General features: G+C 45.4%; 2 protein-coding genes across 2 annotated transcripts in view; both read left to right on the forward strand.

The window, feature by feature from the left end:
- The window catches only part of LOC136577232 (uncharacterized), a 13290-nt gene extending 11490 nt beyond the window's left edge, over nucleotides 1-1800 (forward strand). Inside the window, exon 4 of the mRNA XM_066577040.1 lies at nucleotides 1222-1800. Coding sequence (XP_066433137.1) covers nucleotides 1222-1508 — 287 coding nt within the window. The 3' untranslated portion in view covers nucleotides 1509-1800. The remainder of the gene's footprint in view (nucleotides 1-1221) is intronic.
- Nucleotides 1801-20495: 18695 nt separating this feature from the next.
- The window catches only part of ABCB10 (ATP binding cassette subfamily B member 10), a 32147-nt gene continuing 30142 nt past the window's right edge, over nucleotides 20496-22500 (forward strand). Inside the window, exon 1 of the mRNA XM_066577042.1 lies at nucleotides 20496-21341. Coding sequence (XP_066433139.1) covers nucleotides 20963-21341 — 379 coding nt within the window. The 5' untranslated portion in view covers nucleotides 20496-20962. The remainder of the gene's footprint in view (nucleotides 21342-22500) is intronic.

A 22500-nucleotide genomic window follows, 5' to 3' on the forward strand; every position in this document is an offset into this window, starting at 1 on the left:
TCCAAACAGTCTTTGCAAATTCGGAGGCACACAATTTTTAACTGACTCGTGATGGTTGACGAAGATAGTATTCCCAGAATAACTTTAGCATTCAGCAGAACCTCAACAGTAGTTTTCACAGACTTGACAAATGGCAGGTTTTGATTCCTAAGCTTTCTCTCTCTCTCTTTAGAGAGTATACGACTGCCAGACTTAAGTTAGCTGTTGGTGGCACTGGAAGTTTTTATGTACAGGAAACAACAGAACTAGCACGGGCCTGCTCTGTTGGATACACAAGAGCTTCAGCTTGTCATGTATATTACTGGAGGGACTGCAGTTTACTAAAAGGACAGTAGATGGCGCTGTTACTAATACATATACATAGTCTTTCTGGTAAGGAATTGTTTTTGCCGTACTGCTGTATACTCTCTGTTTTTCCCTTCCTTCTTCCTGTCTGTGTACAGTCCACCATGTTATGTTTTATTACTCAGTGAATCCACACATGTGGTTCAGTAAAGACAACCTTGTTCTTCCACAATGTCTGCCTAAAGTGACTCTGTCGCATCCAGCACTCAAATTCTGCAACATCTTGGAGGGCACCTGGGCTTCTATTGTGGGGAGACTGACTAACTAACAATTGACTTGCCTATTCTCCATCTCACTTCAGAGGGGTCAGCCCTCTCTTTAGTACCTTCACACAGGGTCAGCATACTCTGCTTCTTTTAGAAACTCTTGGGTTCTATTGCCCTCCCGCCTCATGGCTTTAACCCTACTCTGCTCTTCTTGCCCTGCTCCTTTTTTCCTCCAGCTCCGCTTGCACATACGACTACTCTTGCGACTCACTCCACTCTTCTACCCTCGAGCTGTCCCCTATTCCGCTACATCAGCGAACAGAGGTAACTAACCAATCCGCTCCCAGGGTAGGAGTGATTGACAGACAGAGGTGTGGATACTGCAAAAACACGCAGAGAAATACACAAACTAACAATAATGGCAACACCCCAAATGACGGGTAAATCACTTAGACATACAGGAAGACATAGATAAATGTAGACACACCACATGAGGTAGATAGCTGAGTGCTTTTGGGGCCCCAAGTCTGGGCCACTACACAAGAAATTGTATTGATTTTGCATCTTGAGAAATCGTAGTAACCAAAGTTCAAGAAAGCTTAAGTGTGGACACATCTGTTGGCTTCTATGGTTGTTTCCTCATTGTGAATGTTGCTTCTCCACTAAACAGGTATCTTCCCCATCATCGTCCTCACCCACAAGACCAGCGGTCCTTTCTTCAAGTTCCGTGACCTGTTTGAAGGGATGGGGGCAGAGGAGATATTTTCTGTGGAGAATTACACAAGTGAAGACAATCTGAAGACGCTGGGAAGACATCTGCAGTTTCTGAACCTCATCCTTAAAGTCTTGTTAAATGTCAACTTCAGAATGTCAGAGGAGCGCAACCCCCGAAAAGAGAGGGCAGAGCGCAAGAAATTTCTAGCCAAGTACTTTCATGAGAGAGAAACCCAAAAATGAGGGAGATTGGTGACGTAGGGGAGGGACATGAGGGATATAGAAAACAGGAGCGAAATGGGGGACATGGAGGTGGAAACCGAGAACCTTAATGAAGTGGATGATGTGCCCTAAATAACAATTCTACTGCCTGAACCAATCTGGGATGATTTAGTGATCCTGCACTGAGTGGGGGGTTGGACCCCATGACCCCAGAGGTCCTTTCCAACTCTACCATTCTATGATTTTATGAACTGCCATGTAATCTGCTGTACATCAATAATCACAATAAATGTTTACTGGTTGAGTCCAAAAATATTTATGACAAAATGTATCACTGGTCTTTAAAGGCCCATTTACACGAGCAGATAACTGCTCAAATATCGCTCAAACGACAGAGCGACAGCTTTGAGTGATTATTTTGCATAAAAAATAATTGGTATTCAAGTAGCTTCTCAGCTACTTAAATATCAATTATATATGTAAATGAAGCCTTCACTGAACACAGCTAATAGACTGAGGCTATTAGCTGTGCTCAGATCCTTTGTTCTTCACTGGGGAAACAATGCTATCGGCACTCCCCAGTGGAGAACGACTGATAAAACTAATATCTAAAAATCAAGCTCACTTGATTTTAATGATCAGCGAAAAGAGCCCGAAATGCGGGTGCCCCACGCCCATTAACACGCACCGATTATTGATAAAATGATCGCAGATGAGCAAATTTTTTGCGATAATCGTCCAGTGTAAATGGGCCTTAAGTATGATATCTGCATCCTCCCAGCGCAAATGTAAATTGTGAGTCAGGAGGGGTATTGTCTCTCTTTGAGGAGAGCACCTAGAAGGTGAGTGAGGAGACTAATAAGGCCATGCATACTCCTCTGGGTAATATGCAAATAAGGAAGATGAAACAATACCTCTGCAGCGCCACCTATTGGATGGCAGCATTCCTGCAAATCAAACCTGTAGAAAGGGTGGAACATTAATTTACAGGAATGCTGCCATCCAATCGGTACAGAGAGAGGCTATCAATAAAAAGAGATCTGCGCTCTTGAATTGAAAAGTTTTCAACCATATATGGCACAAGATAACTGAGAAAGCAAAGACGGCACTTACTGGAGAGGAGGGGGGTATGGTGTGCAGAAATCCCCCTTCTAGAAGTGTCACAAAGTCACGTCCCAGCCGCATCAACATAAGAACATGTAAATCTTCATTCCTGGTTGTGGTGGGTAGTACGAGGGCCACACGTTTCTGAGCGCTGAGGCACCTTCTTTAAGCCAGTAAACATATAGTACAAACCTTCACACATATATATATATATATAGTATAGACAGTGTGACTTACATTGCATGAAGTTGAATCAGCGTCGGCGGTGCCAGCTGATCTGGGGGCGTGTTTTGCAATGGCGTCATCGCAGTAGCCACGTGACCAGCATCTGACTTTGCCGTTGAGGTGGAACGCATCCAATAGGTGGCGCTACAGAGGTATTGCTCCATCTGCCTTATTTGCAATGTAACCACACCTTGTACTCTAACATCAAAGTACCACAATGCACCACTGCTCAACTACGCCAGACTTTGCCATATTCACTACCTCCTTTGGAGAATCAAAGAAAAATTATAAAGTAGCTAATTTTTCAGAATAAGTGGCCGTGTGTGTACATGATGAATAACACTGTCAGGCCATTATATGCTTTATGACCCTCTACAGGGTGCACATCTCAGCCCTGTGCTGTGTCCTACAGACTGTTCATAGTGAACTGCATATCTACTCCCTAAATGTTTGTAACACAATGAGACATAAAATCATCACATAGGACAGCGCACAGGAATAGTGAGCAGTGGAGAGGTGATTGCTGTAGCTAAAACACAAACTGTCTGAGACTGCTGACAAAACTATGGTGAGAAAGGTACCAGAGCAGTCTGGACGTGACATGATGTATGTGCGCGCCGACACTGATGCGACATAAAGTATGTGTGCGCCGATGCTGACGCGACGTAAAGTATGTGCGCGCCGACGCTGACGCGACGTAAAGTATGTGCGCGCCAACGCTGACGCGACGTAAAGTATGTGCGCGCCGACGCTGACGCGACGTAAAGTATGTGCGCGCCGATGCGACGTAAAGTATGTGCGTGCCGACGTGACGTAAAGTATGTGCGCGCCGACGTGACGTAAAGTATGTGCGCGCCGACGTGACGTAAAGTATGTGCCCGCCGATGTGACGTAAAGTATGTGCGCGCTGACGTGACGTAAAGTATGTGCGCGCTGACGTGACGTAAAGTATGTGCGCGCCGACGCTGACGTGACACTGTTAGTTTGCAGGCAGCATGTTTTTGAGTCCCTCCCTCCTCCTCTATGAGCCATTTCCTATTTGACAGCAGGCAGTAGACAGCCAGGTAGGAGGAAGAGTGCCCCCTAGTGGCCAGCATTTCATGGGGATTTTTCAGCACACAAAAGTTATTTAGGTAAATAAAATAAAGAGCAGTTTTGCTGGTTATCACACGGTTGTCATAGAAACACAGGTTGTTTGAAAAGTTAGTGACCATTTAATATATCAGCCCATGTCAATATTCACCATAACTAAAAAGTATAGGAAAACGGTTCTGCAGCAGCTGAGTATTAGGGGGTTCTGCAGCAGCTGAGCTGGGCACCGTGAGGTTCTGCAGTGGCTGAGGTGCGCACCGTGAGTTTCTGCAGCGGCTGAGCTGCGCACCGTGAGGTTCTGCAGCGGCTGAGCTGCGCACCGTGAGGTTCTGCAGTGGCTGAGCTGCGCACCGTGAGGTTCTGCAGCGGCTGAGCAGCGCACCGTGAGGTTCTGCAGCGGCTGAGCAGCGCACCGTTTGGTGGAGCTTTTTCATTACATTTTACGACACAGTTAAATTCACCCTGATTTCTTGCAATCCCTATTACAGCCAAAGCAGGTAAAGACCATACATTGCCGTCTAATTACAGGCCAACATTCCTTCTTAATGCAGCGTGCGAAACTTTGTGTGCAAACTGGGCAGATGTCTAGAGTGGAGCAGGTAGTCACTCACCATGTCATGGGGCAGTAACACACCTGGGCCAGTAGGTCCACACGAGCAGGGCTCAAAGGATCCCACTGAGAAGTGGGGTTGGTAATATAAAATAAAGTCACTCGTGACGCCAGTGCCTTTGTTAGTGTGAATGAAATAAAGACATGATAGCAAATTCAAAGATACAAAAATTTACTCTGCTTCTCGTGTCGGTTTGTGAGGTAGATCTTCTTCACAGCAATTACAGAGGAGTATAAGACATGGCAATAAGACTTGTACTGGTATATATTTAGTATTTAGCAATACAGGGGTATGCAATACAAGTAGCTATGCTATGTGCGGCTACAATGGAGCAAAACTGACTAAATGAAAAATGCTAAAATACTGCTAAATTAACCGATTAGAAATAGAGAAAGATCCCTGAGAGATTTCACTGCACAAACATAGAACCGCAAAATGGCCGCTGACACTGAGTGTAGTAACTGATCCCAAAATGGCGGCCAGTAGTGATCTGATCTTGCTTGTAGTGAGGTGTTGTTCCCTTCTGGGATGATTACTAATGACTCGAGAAACGTTAGATGCTTTTCTGAGGTAAAATATTTAGGGAACTACCTCTGCTTGCTTTTATCTTCCTTCTACCAATTAGACTAAATGCAAACTTGGATCTCACTGAGGTGATTTATTTAGTTCAGGCCGGTCACTCACATATACAGGTGCCAGGCAGGCATCGGACTATCATACATCAGGCCTGTATACAGGTGCCAGGCATGCACCAGACTATCATACATCAGGCCCGTATACAGGTGCCAGGCATGCAATGGACTATAATACATCAGTCACGTATACTGGTGCCAGGCAGGCACCGGACTATCATACATCAGGCCTGTATACAGGTGCCAGGCATGCACAAGACTATTATACATCAGGCCTGTATACAGGTGCCAGGCACGCACCGGACTATCATACATCAGGCCTGTATACAGGTGCCAGGCATGCATCGGACCATCATACATTAGACCTGTATTCAGGTGTCAGGCATGCACCGGACTATCATACATCAGGCCTCTATAAAGGTGCCCAGCATAACAGGACTATCATACATCAGGCCTGTATACAGGTACCAGGCATGCACTAGACTATCATACATCAGGCCTGTATACAGGTGCCCGGCATAACAGGACTATCATACATCAGGCCTGTATACAGGTGCCAGGCATGCACCGGACTATCATACATCAGGCCTGTATACAGGTGCCAGGCATGCACCGGACTATCATACATCAGGCCTCTATACAGGTGCCCGGCATGCACCGGATTATCATACATCTGGCCTGCATACAGGTGCCAGGTATGCACCGGACCATCATACATCAGGCCCGTATACAGGTGCCAGGCAAGCACCGGACCATCATACATCAGGCCAGTATACAGGTGCCAGGCAGGCATCAGACTATCATACATCAGGCCTGTATACAGGTTCCAGGCATGCACCGGACCACCATACATCAGACCTGTATACAGGTGCCAGGCATGCATCGGACTATCATACGTCAGGCCCGTATACAGGTGCCAGGCATGCACCGGACTATCATACATCAGGCCTGTATACAGGTGCCAGGCATGCACCGGACTATCATACAACAGGCCTCTATACAGGTGCCCGGCATAACAGGACTATCATACATCAGGCCCGTATACAGGTGCCAGGCAGGCATCGGACTATCATACAACAGGCCTGTATACAGGTGCCCGGCATAACAGGACTATCATACATCAGGCCCGTATACAGGTGCCAGGCAGGCATCGGACTATCATACATCAGGCCTGTATACAGGTGCCAGGCATGCACCGGACTATCATACATCAGGCCTGTATACAGGTGCCAGGCATGCATCGGACTATCATACATCAGGCCCGTATACAGGTGCCAGGCATGCAATGGACTATAATACATCAGTCACGTATACTGGTGCCAGGCATGCACCGGACCATCATACATTAGGCCTGTATACAGGTGTCAGGCAGGCACCGGACTATCATACATCAGGCCTGTATACAGGTGCCAGGCATGCACAAGACTATTATACATCAGGCCTGTATACAGGTGCCAGGCACGCACCGGACTATCATACATCAGGCCTCTATACAGGTGCCAGGCATGCACCGGACTATCATACATCAGGCCTCTATACAGGTGCCCGGCATAACAGGACTATCATACATCAGGCCTGTATACAGGCGCCAGGCATGCACCGGACTATCATACATCAGGCCTCTATATAGGTGCCCGGCATAACAGGACTATCATACATCAGGCCTGTATACAGGTGCCCGGCATAACCGGACTATCATACATCAGGCCTGTATACAGGTGCCAGGCATGCACCGAACCATTATACATCAGGCCCATATACAGGTGCCAGGCAGGCATCAGACTATCATACATCAGGCCTGTATACATGTTCCAGGCATGCACTGGACCATCATACATCAGGCCTGTATACAGGTGCCAGGTATGCACCAGACTATCATACATCAGGCCAGTATACAGATGCCAGGCATGCATCGGACTATCATACATCAGGCCTTTATACAGATGCCAGGCATGCACCGGACTATCATACATCAGGCCCATATAGAGGTGCCAGGCATGCATCGGACTATCATACATCAAGCCTGTATACAGGTGCCAGGCAGGCACCGGACCACCATACATCAGGCCTGTATACAGATGCCAGGCATTCATCGGACTATCATACATCAGGCCTGTATACAGGTGCCAGGCATGCACCGGACTATCATACAGGCCTTAAACGCTACATCAATACTCCAATCCATCAATTTCACTTTTTACCTCCAATCTCTTCCGAAGCTTCACAGGTGTAAATGCTACAAGTTTTCTTTTTCATAGCTGATTGCAATGTTCAGCACAATTGTAAATAATGCTGAGAGCTTATTAGTTGCACAGAAATATTTTGACCAACTCCGATCCCTTCCACTATATATTAGTAAGTTTACTGCCTGGCTCCCCCACTTCCTATCCTGTGAAATCCCAACTCTCATCCTTGGTGATTTCAACATCCCTACTAACGACCCCAGCTCCTCATCTGCTTCCCGGCTTTTAACACTTACCTCCTCCCTTGGCTTATCACTAATCTCTGACTTCCCCACTCTTAGAGATGGTAACACTCTCGATTTAGTGTTCCTCCGTCTCTGCTCTGCTTCTACTTTACTAACTCCCCCCTTCCACTCTCAGATCACAACCTTCTCTCTTTCTCCATCAGGCAACCTAGCATCTCCCCTGACCCTCCTATCTATCGCACCTCTAGGAACCTCCAGTCCATCAGCACTAAACAGTTTGCCGAAACTATTCAGTCCTCCCTATCCCCTATCTTTCTCCTCCCCTGCCCTAACTTGGCAGCTGAATACTACCACACCACCCTCAGCCGTGCCCTGGATGAAGCGGCACCGCCCGTGACTCGAGCCGTCAAACGCAGACCACGGCAACCTTGGCTCACGTCCCAAACGTGCTTCATCCGGTGGTGCTCTAGGTGCGCCGAGCGGCTGTGGAGAAAGTCAAAGCTGCCAGCAGACTTCCTCCACTTCAAATTCATGCTTAAAACTTATAACCTAGCCCTTCACCATGCCAAACAAGTTTATTTCACCTCCCTTATCTCCTCACTATTCCACAACCCCAAACAACTCTTTGAGACCTTTCACTCCCTCCTCAGCCCCAAAGAACAGGCCCCTGTGACAGACCTTACTGCTGGAGAATGAGCTGCCTATTTCAAAGAAAAAATCGACCACATTCGAAAAGAAATCTCTGAAAGCTGCATGGTTAGCCCCGATCCCAGTTTCATCAGCACTGCACCCAGCACCTACTCACTATCTACATTAGAACCAACGACAGAGGAAGAAGTCTCCAGGCTCCTTTCCTCTGCCCGCCCCACCACCTGCGCTAGCGACCCTCTCCCCTCTCACCTCCTCCGGTCCCTTTCCCCAGCTCTCATTACTCACCTCACTACAATCTGCAACCTCTCCCTAACCTCTGGTACTTTTCCCTCTTCATTTAAACACTCCATCATATCCCCACTGCTTAAAAAACCAACCCTGGACCATACTGATGCTGCCAACTACCAACCCGTCTCAAATCTCCCCTTCATCTCCAAATTACTGGAACGCCTGGTCTACTCCCGCCTTACCCGCTTTCTCTCTGACAACTCGCTCCTCGACCCCCTCCAGTCTGGTTTCTGCTCTCTACACTCGACCGAAACTACCCTTACAAAAGTAACAAATGACCTGATGACTGCAAAGTCGAGAGGTGATTACTCCCTACTAATCCTCCTTGACCTGTCTGCTGCATTTGACACTGTCGACCATAATCTCCTTCTCACTATGCTCCGCTCTATTGGTCTAAAGGATACTGCTCTCTCCTGGTTCTCTTCCTACCTCTCTGACCGCTCTTTCAGTGTTTCCTTTGCTGGTTCTATCTCTGCTCCACTTCCTCTCGCTGTTGGGGTACCCCAGGGCTCAGTCTTTGGTCCCCTTCTCTTCTCTATATATACTGCCCCAATTGGACAAACCATCCACAAATTTGGCCTCCAATACCATCTCTACGCTGATGACACCCAACTATACACCTCCTCTCGTGAGATCTCTGGACCATTCCTCCAAAATATCACCGACTGTCTGTCCGCTGTATCTAACACTATGTCCTCCCTTTTTCTCAAACTAAACCTCTCTAAAACTGACCTCCTTGTCTTTCCACCTTCTAACCGACCTCCCCTCAACATCTCCATTCCGGTGTCTGGCACCATTATAACCCCCAGACAGCATGCCCGATGCCTTGGGGTCACACTGGACTCTGACCTCTCCTTTACCCCCCATATCCAATCTCTGGCCCAAACATGCCACATGCACCTCAAAAATATTGCTAAAATACGTCCGTTCCTCACCACGGACACGCTGAAGACACTCGTGGTTGCCCTCATCCACTCCCGGCTTGACTACTGCAACTCGCTACTCATTGGCCTCCCCCGCACTAGACTCGCTCCACTCCAATCCATACTAAATGCAGCAGCTAGACTCATTTTTCTATCCAGTCGTTATTCAGATGATTCTGCATTATGCCAGTCGCTGCATTGGCTGCCCATCCACTGCAGAACTAAATTTAAACTCCTCTACCTCACTCACAAAGCTCTGCATGGCGCTGCACCACCATACATCGCCTCCCTACTGTCAGTATACCACCCAGCCCGCTCACTCCGATCGGCTAACACACTCAGACTAAACACCCCTGTAATACGAACCTCACATGCTCGCCTACAGGACTTCACCAGAGCAGCACCCATCCTCTGGAATGCTCTACCCCAAGGCATCCGGACAATTCCCGATGCACGAAATTTCCTGTTTGCTTTCTAATAAATGATCTGTACATGAAATTTCCTATTGCCTGTGTTCCCCACCCCCTGCACCTCCTGTACCACCCCCAACCCATTTGTGTCTAAGCCAATGTATCTCATATTGTAATTGTTGTATTGTTTTGCATTTATCCATGCCTGAAAGCGCTGCGGAATAAGTTGGCGCTATACAAATAAAGATTATCATCATTATTAGTAAGTGGCGCATTGCGCCACCAGGACTGGTACTGTGATTCCCCCAAAATAAGACACTGTCTTATATTATTTTTTGCCCCAAAAAGGCCACAGTGTCTTTTTTTCGGGGGGTGGAGCTTATACTCACCTGGTGCACGGCGTCCCGATGGTCTCCGGCGCTGCGGCAAGTGTCCTCCCCGTCTGCCTGCTCAGCTTCTGCTGGTGACATGGATTTGAATACCCCATCTCCAGCAAAGCGAGCGCTGTGATTGGCTAATCACAGCGCCAGCAGTCAATCACAGCCGGCGCTCGATGAGCCAATCACAGCCATTCAGTGATGTCATCCACTGAATGGCTGTGATTGGATCTTCAAGTGCCGTCTGTGATATAGGTCTTACTATCAGGGTAGGACCTATTTTTGATGAAATACGGTACTATAAATAATAGTAATAACTAGTCTTATCTACAATGATTGTTGAACCATAACAATGGTGCCTCATACCGTCGTACCTATTATTGGTGAAGGTGCTGCCTGTTTAGAGCAATATCCTATACTTTGTATAACATGACACTCAAGTCCTGGCCAGAGAGGTACATGAAGAGATATTGGAGCACGTGGTGAATCACTGGGATGATTTTGTCATTTTATCTCATGATACTGATGGGAATAATTATAACACTTCTGCTGACTATTTTGCTGATACGTCATAGGCGTTTTTACGTGCGCCCCTAGCGCCTTAAAACACGTGAACGGGCACATAAATCTAACATTTGTGTGCAGTTCAGATGGCATGGGCCCGGCGCATGCATGCTGAGACCACCATGCCGTTACCCTTCCCTCCCCCTCGCCGGTTCACCGCCTCTCTCCTCTTCTCCGGCTGTTTGCAATAGGAAGGGGTGGGGCAAGGGTGGAGCTATGCTCACAACCCCTCCCCTTGTCCGCAGCCAGCAACAGGAGGAGGTGGGATCGGGCGGCGCTTAGCTCTACCCATTCCACCCCCTCCAATTGCAAACAGCTGGGGGGGGGGGAAGAGAGGAGAAGAGAAGAGGGAGAAAGTTTAGCAGTCATGCTGCTAAACTGCCTCCCACCTCTCTTCTCCGGCCGCTGTCATTAGGTCCCATAGGAGCCCATGCAGAGGCCGACGTATTCCGGCCAGAAAGGTAGGACTATCTTTTTGACCCAATGTAAAAGTGCCTGGCGCTATGTTGGCCCGGCCTGGGCGCTTTTACACCACGGGAATACGGACATGTGATCTGATGCATTGGAATCCAATGCATCAGATCATAGCGTATAGCGGCCAACCGTGAAAACAGCAGGTCCATATACACTTGTTTGAAATAGCCCTGCTGGTGGATTCTGTGAAATAGTAGCAGCCGGCAACTATTTAGGTCGGTGTTTTCGATAATCGGTAAAATACGTGCTTAATTATTTGGTCAATAGATTCTTTTTGAGTTTCAAGTTCACAGATCCATTTTCATTCTGGATGTTAGAAAGAAAATGGAGTTACTTAAGGTTAGACTAATATATCTAAATAATAAAAATTATATATATATATATATATATATATATATATATATATATATATAATAGTTATACTGCAGAGATATATATATATACACATGGGTGCATTAGTTATTGTTTTCCCATACAAACGTTGACCCCTTTCTTAGTGGATCGCTATGTTATACAAATAAGCTACTGTCTAAATTTAATGTTCCTAACCTCCGTAGTTTCGGCTCTGCGTTGATGAATCAATCAGTCAGGACATTTAAAAGATGGAATAGACTTGAGGAATTACTGTTCTTCACATGGTCACGACCGCCTCCTCATGCAGTAAAATATAACACAGACAACCTCCTCCTCATTATACACTAATATATTACACAGATGAACTCTTCCTCCTCATATAGTAATATATTAAATCAGTACACACACACATATATATATACACACACACACACATTTTTTTTCGTGCCTTAAAATAAAATAGACGGGCAACTCGGGGTAATCAGCTAGTATATAAAAAGAAGGATGTTTGTATGTATGTATGTGCCACCATAACTCATGAACGCCTGGAGCAATTTCAACCAAACTTGGTACATATATAACTCATCATATGGGGACAAATTTGGTGGGGGATAAGACAGCCCCACTACCCCTGGTGGGGAGGGAGCAGGAATGCGTATGTGCGTGGGGGGGGGGGGAATTGTGTATTTGTGTACATACATACCCATACGTACGCAGTATGGGGTTATGGCCATGCTGTCATAAAGATTATATTATGACACATAGCCTCCCACCAGAACTGAGCCACCATCTACAACACAGCCTCACACAACCACTGAGCCTTCATCTACCACAGCCTTCCACCAACACTGAGCCTTCATCTACCACACAGCCTCCCTCTAGCATTGAGCCACCATCTACCACACAGCCTCACACAACCACTGAGCCTTCATCTACCACACAGCCTCCCACCAGCACTCTGCCTTCATCTACCACACAGCCTCCCACCAGCACTCTGCCTTCATCTACCACACAGCCTCCCACCAGCACTGAGCCACCATTTACCACACAGCCTCACACAACCACTGAGCCTTCATCTACCACACAGCCTCCCACCAGCACTCTGCCTTCATCTACCACACAGCCTCCCACCAGCACTGAGCCTTCATCTACCACACAGTCTCCCACCAGCACTGAGCCTTCATCTACCACACAGCCTCCCACCAGCACTGAGCCTTCATCTACCACACAGCCTCCCACCAGCACTCTGCCTTCATCTACCACACGGCCTCCCACCAGCACTCTGCCTTCATCTACCACACAGCCTCCCACTAGCACTGAGCCTTCATCTACCACACAGCCTCCCACCAGCACTCTGCCTTCATCTACCACACAGCCTCCCACGAGCACTCTGCCTTCATCTACCAAACAGCCTGACATGACCACTGAGCCTTCATCTACCACACAACCTCACATGACCACTCAGCCTTTATCTACCACAGTTTTCAAAAATTCAATAAATACCTTTGAAACATAAAATATCTACAACATACAGGAGAGAGGGTTACATATATGTGCAACATACAGGAGAGAGGAATTGATGTATCCATAATATAGAGGATATAATATATATAATGTACTTTTGAGAGAATATGATGTATCTATAATGTACAAGAGAGGATATTAGATAGATAGATAGATAGATAGATAGATAGATAGATAGATAGATAGATAGATAGATAGATAGATAGATAGATAGATAGATAGATAGATACAGTAGAACCTCAACTAACGTCATTAATCCGTCCGGAAGCAATAGACTTTAGTAGAAATCAATGTTAATTGAGGACATTATTTCCATAGGAATTCATGTAAATCCAATTAATTGGTTCTAGACTTTCCACAAAACACACCAAACCCCATTTAATAGAAAATAACTCTGGTCTTTAATACCAAAAACAATAACAATACTGAATGAATATAAAACACAACTGCAAAGAATAAATTAACATTGCAGGGACATCATTATAGCAGTACGTATCACTGTGTTATCTGTGGTTTGACATAGGACTGCAGGGACATCATTTTAGAAGTATGTATCACTGTGTTATCTGTGCTTTGACATAGGACTGCAGTATTTATTTGCAAACGTTTCTTTACTGTACTGTACTTATCTGTACAGTCCTTACATTTTGCAGTACAGTGGGGATTCAGGAGGCAGGCAGCGTTCAGCCGGCACTTTAGGGATTCAGCTGTTGTACTGTGTCAGGAGGCAGGCAGACACAGCAACGTTCAGCCGGCACTGTGCACTGTGGAGAGGTTAGGAGTAGCTCCTCCCCTCAATCAGCTGCACGCCGGCTCCCTAAGTGGTGCCCGGGGTCATGGAGAGGTCGGCGCCCTTATCTGAGGAATGCAACTTTATTTGAGGGACCGCCGCTGCCCTGCCCATGTGTGTATATATATATATATATATATATATATATATATATATATATATATATATTAGAATGCATTACAAAGGATATCCTGTAGAGGGCTATAGACAGGAGTTCTGATACCTGAGGTGAGAGAAATCACCTATGGGTGTGGCAGGACATGAGATAAAAGGATCATTTCCTGCCACATTCAGGGGGAAATGACAGCGCAGCAGAGTGGAGGTGCTGCAGACTGGTGGACCAGCAAAGACCCAAGTCTGACAGGGACAACAACCCTGAACTCATTCCCCTGTGGGAGCAAGGAAGGAAGGTCCGAGTCTGACAGGGATGACAACCCTGGACTACACCCAGTTGGGGTTTGGATAATATGGACTTTATGATATTACATTTATGTTTGCTGTGTTGTGAAATAAACTGGTAGGCACTAGATGTAAAAGAATAGCAAGTTGCTGAGTTTTTTTACAAGTGTGGTGCCCATTTCTCACCAAGAGGTTGGTGATCCACAGGCGAGTGACCCAAACTTGCTCCATATGGTGGAGGATGTGCTGGCACAAATGGAATGGCACAAAGAACTGCAGAGGTAAATGTGGATGTCTGTTGTGAGCATTGCTGCAAAGCTGAAAGTGGTGTTTAAAGGGCCAGGAGGCTGCAACTGTGGTTACCTTGGGAAAAAATAAAGGTTCACACAGAGAGCAACAGTAAAACCAATTTGGTGTACTTGTGTTTTTGTCTCTATTGCAGTGTGTAGTCAAGATGACAAGGGTTGCAGGAAACCACCTAAAAGAGCCATGCTGGGGGTGTTTACAAGTGCATGTATAGATGTCCAGTGGCAAAGTGGCCAATAAAGCCCAACTGGAGTGTGGTGGAGTCCTTAAAGACAAAGGGACCTGAATGGACTGATAGAATGTTTTCTGTGCAGGATGGCTCAGCGAAAGCTGCACCATGTGAATGGACACTTGATAAGGACCGTGTTTCTGATGATGTGGTGCAATAAAAGGTTTGCATTACCCTGAAAGGTCATGTGTGGGGGATTGTGAGATGTTTTCTCTGCATAATGTGTGTAGGAATGTTCATAAAGGTAGGTTGTGAACAGGCTGCTATAGAAAATTCAGCCACCGCTATGTGGGAGTTACCCCAATATGCCGAGAGAGAGAGAGAGAGAGGGGGAGGCCATATCTCTGCAGGAGATTTTCCACACTGGAAAATATGCCTGGCATTTTCCGGTCATGACTTTACTACTCAGCGATATCAAATGTGGCACATAAAATATAACCAGGTATACGGATATGCCATTTGCAGGTGTTTTGGGGCTCGAATCTCAATGAGTTTAGATATGTTTTATTCAGCTGATCCCGAAAATATAATTCATATCAGGCTAGGACCTTCACATGAAAATAATCCTTTTAAAAAGATTTTCCCCCAACTTGAATCCCGGAGCCACAATGTCTGTGAGGAGCCAGCTTCTAGTGGGATCGTTTTCCTTAGACTTTATTAACAAGTAAATGGTCACAAAGTTTGGTTTCCCTGTACTAATTCATAGCATATAGGTCACTCCTGTGATTGTGATATATTTACCATCTCCTCGATCAAGAGGAATACCTGCATTGATCTACCTCCACTACAAGATGTCCTTGGTGATCTAACTAGTGAGCGCCACCTGCCAAATACTCCTGTACTAATTCTAAACTAAACAGACAAGTGGAGCCAGGAGGCAAAGAAGAAAGGAAGGGGCTTATTCACTCTGGTCCAGGGTAAGGCCAGACAATAGCTTTTCTCAATTCGCATATTCAAAAGGCCGGGGCAACTGAAAAACTTTACAAAGTATAGCTAGGGCAGTATAGCTAGGCCTGACACACAATGCCAAAATGGCTATGGTCCCACCAGTCTCTATATCACACATATATCTGTAATGTACAGGACAGGATATAATGTACTTGTGAGAGGATATAATATATCTATAATGTACTGGTAAGAGGTGAGGTAGATTCTCCTCAGTATATACACATATTGGTGAGGTAGATTCTCCTCAGTATATACACATAGAGGTGAGGTAGATCCTCCTCAGTATATACACATAGAGGTGAGGTAGATTCTCCTCAGTATATACACACGTAGTGGTGAGGTAGATTCTCCTCAGTATATACACATAGAGGTGAGGTAGATCCTCCTCAGTATTTACACACGTAGTGGTGAGGTAGATTCTCCTCAGTATATACACATAGAGGTGAGGTAGATTCTCCTCAGTATATACACATAGAGGTGAGGTAGATTCTCCTCAGTATATACACATAGAGGTGAGGTAGATTCTCCTCAGTATATACACATAGAGGAGAGGTAGATTCTCCTCAGTATATACACATAGAGGAGAGGTAGATTCTCCTCAGTATATACACATAGAGGTGAGGTAGATTCTCCTCAGTATAAACACATAGAGGTGAGGTAGATTCTCCTCAGTATATACACATAGAGGTGAGGTAGATTCTCCTCAGTATATACACATAGTGGTGAGGTAGATTCTCCTCAGTATATACATATAGATGTGAGGTAGATTCTCCTCAGTATATACATATAGATGTGAGGTAGATTCTCCTCAGTATATACACATAGAGGTGAGGTAGACTGTCCTCAGTATATACACATAGAGGTGAGGTAGACTGTCCTCAGTATATACACATAGAGGTGATTTAGATTCTCCTCAGTATATACACATAGAGGTGAGGTAGATTCTCCTCAGTATATACACATAGAGGTGAGGTAGATTCTCCTTAGTATATACACAGAGAGGTGAGGGAAATTGTCCTCAGTATATACGCATAGAGGTGCGGGAGATTGTCCTCAGTATATAAACACAGAGGTGAGGGAGATAATAAAGTAGTGACCCCTTTACTTTCCCTATTTACATAACTAATTTACAAGATTCATGTTTTGATCGTGAATTATCGCAGAAAAAGAATGAATTTCTCAAAAAAGCCCGCATAGTGTACTTCCACGAACTGAAGGCGGTGTGTGCAAAAAACCCCTCACTTCTCTAGGCTTTATTGAAAAGAACTATCTTGTGTATGGCGGCTTTTCACTGATTTTTGCACTTTGAATTGAATAATCAAGTTTAGAGATGAGCGAACCTACTCGTTTCGAGTAATTACTCGATCGAGCACCGTGATTTTCGAGTACTTCAGTACTCGGGTGAAAAGATTCAGGGGGCGCCGGGGGGTGGGGGGAGGCGTGGCGGCGCGGGGGGTAGCAGTGGGGAACAGGGGGGAGCTCTCTCTCCCTCTCCCCCCCACTACCAGCTGCAACCCCCCCACTCACCCACGGCGCCCCCCGAATCTTTTCGCCCGAGTACGGAAGTACTCGAAAATCGCGGTACTCGGGCGAAAAAGGGGCGTGGCCAAGTAGGCTCGCTCATCTCTAATCAAGTTGTGACCCCTTTACATTTCCTATTTCGGACCTAAGGAATAGTCATCGCAAATTTCAAATTTGCACAACTCCGGGAAGTGGGCGGTCAGTCAGTGAGTCATTGAGTGAGGGCCTTTGCTGCATTATATATACTGTATAATGTACGGGAGAGGATATAATGTATCAATAATGTACAGAAGGATATATGTCTATAACACAGGTCTGCGATGAAAAAATTGTAGCATATTTAATTAGTGGGTTTAACAGTATTTTTTGTGTTGATTCCGGTAAAAATAGTGAAAAAAAATTCCATCCCCCCTAGATAAGTCACAAATTTCACCTGAAATTTTCTTATTTTCAGGGTTTTTCCGGTTCGGTACGCGTACGACAACGAATCTAAACTGTCTGCTAGGCGTGACCTTGACTGCAGTCAGTGACTCAGTGTGGAGCCAGCCACTGTGGTGGACGCATCAAACAGTTTTGTGATACGGTATTTAGAAGAAATGGCTACTAGAAGAGGTGTCAACTCTCCTAACTGTTTCTGTTATATTTGTGGGTCTTATACCGTCAAGAAGCAACAAAGGAACATTTCTAATTTTGTTCAGAAGGTGTATTTTGCATACTTTGGTATGAAATTAACTGACCAAGATAAATCTTGGGCTCCCCATATAGTGTGTTCTGTGTGTGTTGAAGAACTGAGACAATGGTTTCAAGGTAAGAAGAAATCATTTCGTTTTGGAGTGCCCATGGTTTGGAGAGAGCCGAAAAATCACAGGGATGACTGTTATCTTTGTTCTTGTTCAGTGCAAGGTTTCAATTTAAAAAACAGGAAGGACATTTCATACCCAACCAACATACGTTCGGCTATTCGCCCTGTTCCTCATGGACCTGACTTGCCTATTCCTTCACCTCCGGATACCCTGGACAATATTTTAGACGATTTAGACCAAATGTCACATAGTAGCAGCGATAATGATGGCAGCTATGATCCAGGTACCAATGACCCTGAACTTTTCTCTCAATCACACTTGAACGATTTAGTACGAGATCTGGGCCTACCAAAGGATTCAGCGGAAGTGTTAGGGTCTAGACTTAAAGAAAGACATATGTTAGCCTCCGGTGTTTCATTTTCATGGTACCGACTTAGAGAAAAGGAATTTGTCCCTCTTTTTACACAAGAGGGTGAACTAGTTTTCTGCAACAATGTACCTGGAATCATGGAAATGTTCAACATAACGTATGACCCAGAGGAATGGAGACTTTTCATAGATTCGTCAAAAAGGAGTTTGAAAGCCGTACTTCTTCACAATGGTAACCAATATGCTTCTGTGCCTGTTGGACACTCAGTCCATTTGAAAGAATGCTATGAAAATCCTGGGTTTGTTCTTAATAAGCTCAGCTACTCTGACCATAAATGGACCATTTGTGGGGATTTGAAAGTTATTTCCATGTTACTAGGTCAACAAAGTGGTTACACAAAGTTTCCATGCTCTGTGAATGGGATAGCCGTGACAGGAAACAACACTATGTCAAGCAGACCTGGCCAATCAGAAAGGCTCTTATTCCTGGAGTTAAAAATGTTGAAAGACAAAGTTTAGTGGATCCTAAAAAGATCTTACTTCCACCACTTCATATCAAATTGGGACTAATGAAACAGTTTGTGAAAGCATTACACAAAGAAGGAGAGTGTGTCAAGTATCTTTGTGAACAGTTTCCTGGTCTATCAGATGCTAAGCTGAAAGAGGGAGTCTTTGTTGGGCCTGACATAAGAAAACTTTTAAAAGATGAAATCTTTGTCACTAAAATGGAAATGGAAGAAAAAAAATGCCTGGAATTCATTTAAACTTGTTGTAACAGGCTTTCTTGGAAATAAAAAAGACCCAAACTACAAAACTTTGGTTGCTGGATTGTTACAAAACTACAAAATCTTGGGCTGCAACATGAGTGTCAAAGTCCATTTCCTTCACTCACATCTGGACTACTTTCCAGAAAATCTTGGGGCTGTAAGTGAGGAACAAGGAGAACGTTTCCATCAAGATCTAAAAGAAATGGAGCGCAGATACCAAGGTCGATGGAATGTCAACATGATGGCAGACTACTGTTGGATGTTAAAAAGGGAAAATTCACAAGAACACAGCCGAAAAAGTACCAAAAGAAGCTTTGATGGAAAAAGAAAACGTTTTTACAAAGACTTATAATAACTTTGCAACACATGTATCACTATTATGCTTATTTTAGCTCGGGATTGTTGTTTTTTTTTTTGCTTTTACTTCATGTTAAAATAATAAAAACAAATAAAACTTTTTCCATTTTTTGTATTTGTTTCCAAATACTTCAACTTTATTTTGTAAGCAAGCCTTACGTGATAGAAAAAAAACCCATGTCATTTTTGAAATCTGTGCAAAAAACTACATAAAGATCATTTAACAAAATCAAAACAATTTTTTTTAAACTTTTTTTTTGCAGACCTGTTTTATTTACAGGAAAGCAATATAACGTATTTATAATGTACATAAGAGGATATAATGTATCTATAATGTACAGGACACAATATATCCATAATGTACAGAGGAGGATATGTATCATTAATGTACAGGACACAATATATCCATAATGTACAGGAGAGGATACAATGTATTTATAATGTACGGGAGAAGATATAACATAATGTACTGGTAAGAGGATGCAATATATCTATAATGTACAGGAGAGGATACAATATATCCATAATGTTCTGGTGAGTGGATATAATGTATCTATAATTCACAGGAGAGTATACAATATAGCTATAACATACTGGTGAGAGGATACAGTGTATCTCTAATGTACAGGAGAGGATATCATGTGTATATCATACTGTAAATGTTACAATGTATCAATAATAGTACTAACAACAACATGACATCCTCTCCCTCTGTAGGTTTTTACAGACAGGAGCTGTAATAAACCTTTACTATAATGTGATATTCTGAATGATTATTTGCTGTGGTGACTTCCCTTTAGGAAGTGGTTAAGCTCAGGGGGAGGGGCAGGGGTGTAATAGAGAGGAGGGGGAAGTAGTGGCTGTTGTAATCCATGGTGCTGGGAGAGAAATAACCGGAGAGTCTCCAGCAGACAGCATGACATAGCAGATCATGAGAGACACCCAGAGAGGAGGAGGAAGAAGAGGCTTATCAGGGCTCCCCATACAGGCCTATCTGTGCACTGCACTACTACTACCACCCCTTCTACTACTACTCCTGGAGGACACTGCACCCACCACTAAAACTACTTCTACTATTCCTTCTGGTGGACATTGTGCCCAGCACTACAACTACTACTATCATCATCACCACCACCACCACCACCACCACTCCTGGAGGACACTATACCCAGCACTACTACCACCAGCACTACTACTACTCCTGGAGGAGACTGCACCCAGCACATGGAGGAAGCCCCCTGCTCCTGACCTTCACTGTCCCCTCAGCCCATTCATGTTCTGCCCTCCTGCCACCCTTGCCTGGAGCTGCTGTACTGACCTCGTGCAGACATGCTAAGCTGCTGCCTGTCACTGGGATTGGGGACTGCCAGGGGCAGATCATGGCAGCTCTGCAGACAGCCTGTGTACACTGAGTGCTGCTTCTATAGGACTTACTACGCAGACCCTCAAAAGATCATCAATAGGCCAAGACACCAATGGCCTGTACCGTGGAGGACAGCTTACAGACTGAGCAGGGCATTGCACTGCCAGTCACTTACTGCTGCCAGCTACAGGTGTTACAGCAGTACACCAGCCAGCAAGGCTGAAGGGACATCTGAGAGGGTGCAGGACCCTACAAAGGAAGACAATGCTCTAAAGAGGAGCCTGGCCTCCCAGGATGTCAAGAGGCTGCTCTCCCTGGCCCAGCCGGAGAAGTGGAGGCTGACAGGTACCTAACTGAGTGATCCTGGTGTAGTGTGTGCATCTCCTGGGGCTGGCGCTGCCCTCGGGGGCCCAGCTCCTGGGGCTGGCGCTGCCCTCGGGGGCCCAGCTCCTGGGGCTGCCCTTAGAACTCCTGATGCTTTGTTGTGCTGTTACTGCAGGGTAAATGACATTTACCTTAGAAGCTTATGTACATAACTCACCTGCAGTCTGCTGGAAGCTTCGGCCTCAGGTGTTATCACACCATGTCATATGTGTTCTGTATGTACAGAGACTATTCACCATTACTAGTGTCATCATACTCCCATACACGCTGCACGTATGTCCTGTGTGTATTTATATTACAGTTAGGAGCTGTAATAAACCTTCACTATTATGTCATACACTAGATGACATGAACCTCCTGTATGACATATACCGCACAGTACATATACCTCTCCTGTCATGTATGAACATATACACTCATTGTCAGTAACATCACTCACCTGGAAGTTGTCAGAGTGGAATGAAACTTCCTGTGTGATTGTAACATTCATATGAGTGATTACAATATCAGAGAAAGGCTGCCTGCAGACGTCCGGGTCGGATCCCGCTGCCAGAATTCTCACAGCGGGATATGGACCCGTGCCCCTGCACAGCCCTGTGGCTTACCCACTCCCGGTGTCTTTTCTCTGCGCTGTGTGCTGGCTGCCGCCCAGCCGGCGCATGCGCAAAGAGGAGCCAGTCCGCCTCCACTGACGTTTGTGTGGACCTCTGCAACCCTCACAGAAACAGAACTTGCCGCGGTTTTTTTCCCGCGTGTGTTTCCACACGGACAAATCACGGCCGTCTGCCTAAGATTGCGTTATCTAATGCAATCCTATGCAAGCGGGCATGGGCGGAAATTCTGCAGGAAATCCCGCTGCTGAATTTCTACCCATATGCAGGGGTCCAAAAAGGAGCTTTTATTGTGGTGAGCTGACCCCTTGTAGGGAGGCTCTAGTACCCTGTTGTACTGCCTCTAGCTTGGATACAATATGTGATAAGGTTGGGTATAGAGGCTCCAGTACCCTGTTGTACCTCCTCTAGCTTGGATACAAGATGTGGTATGTGCAGGCATGGAGGCTCTAGTACCCTGTTGTACCACCTCTAGCTTTGATACAAGATGCAATAGGGGTGGGCATGGA

The sequence above is a fragment of the Eleutherodactylus coqui genome, chromosome 8, assembly GCF_035609145.1.
Source record: "Eleutherodactylus coqui strain aEleCoq1 chromosome 8, aEleCoq1.hap1, whole genome shotgun sequence".
Classification (NCBI taxonomy): Eukaryota; Metazoa; Chordata; class Amphibia; order Anura; family Eleutherodactylidae; genus Eleutherodactylus; species Eleutherodactylus coqui.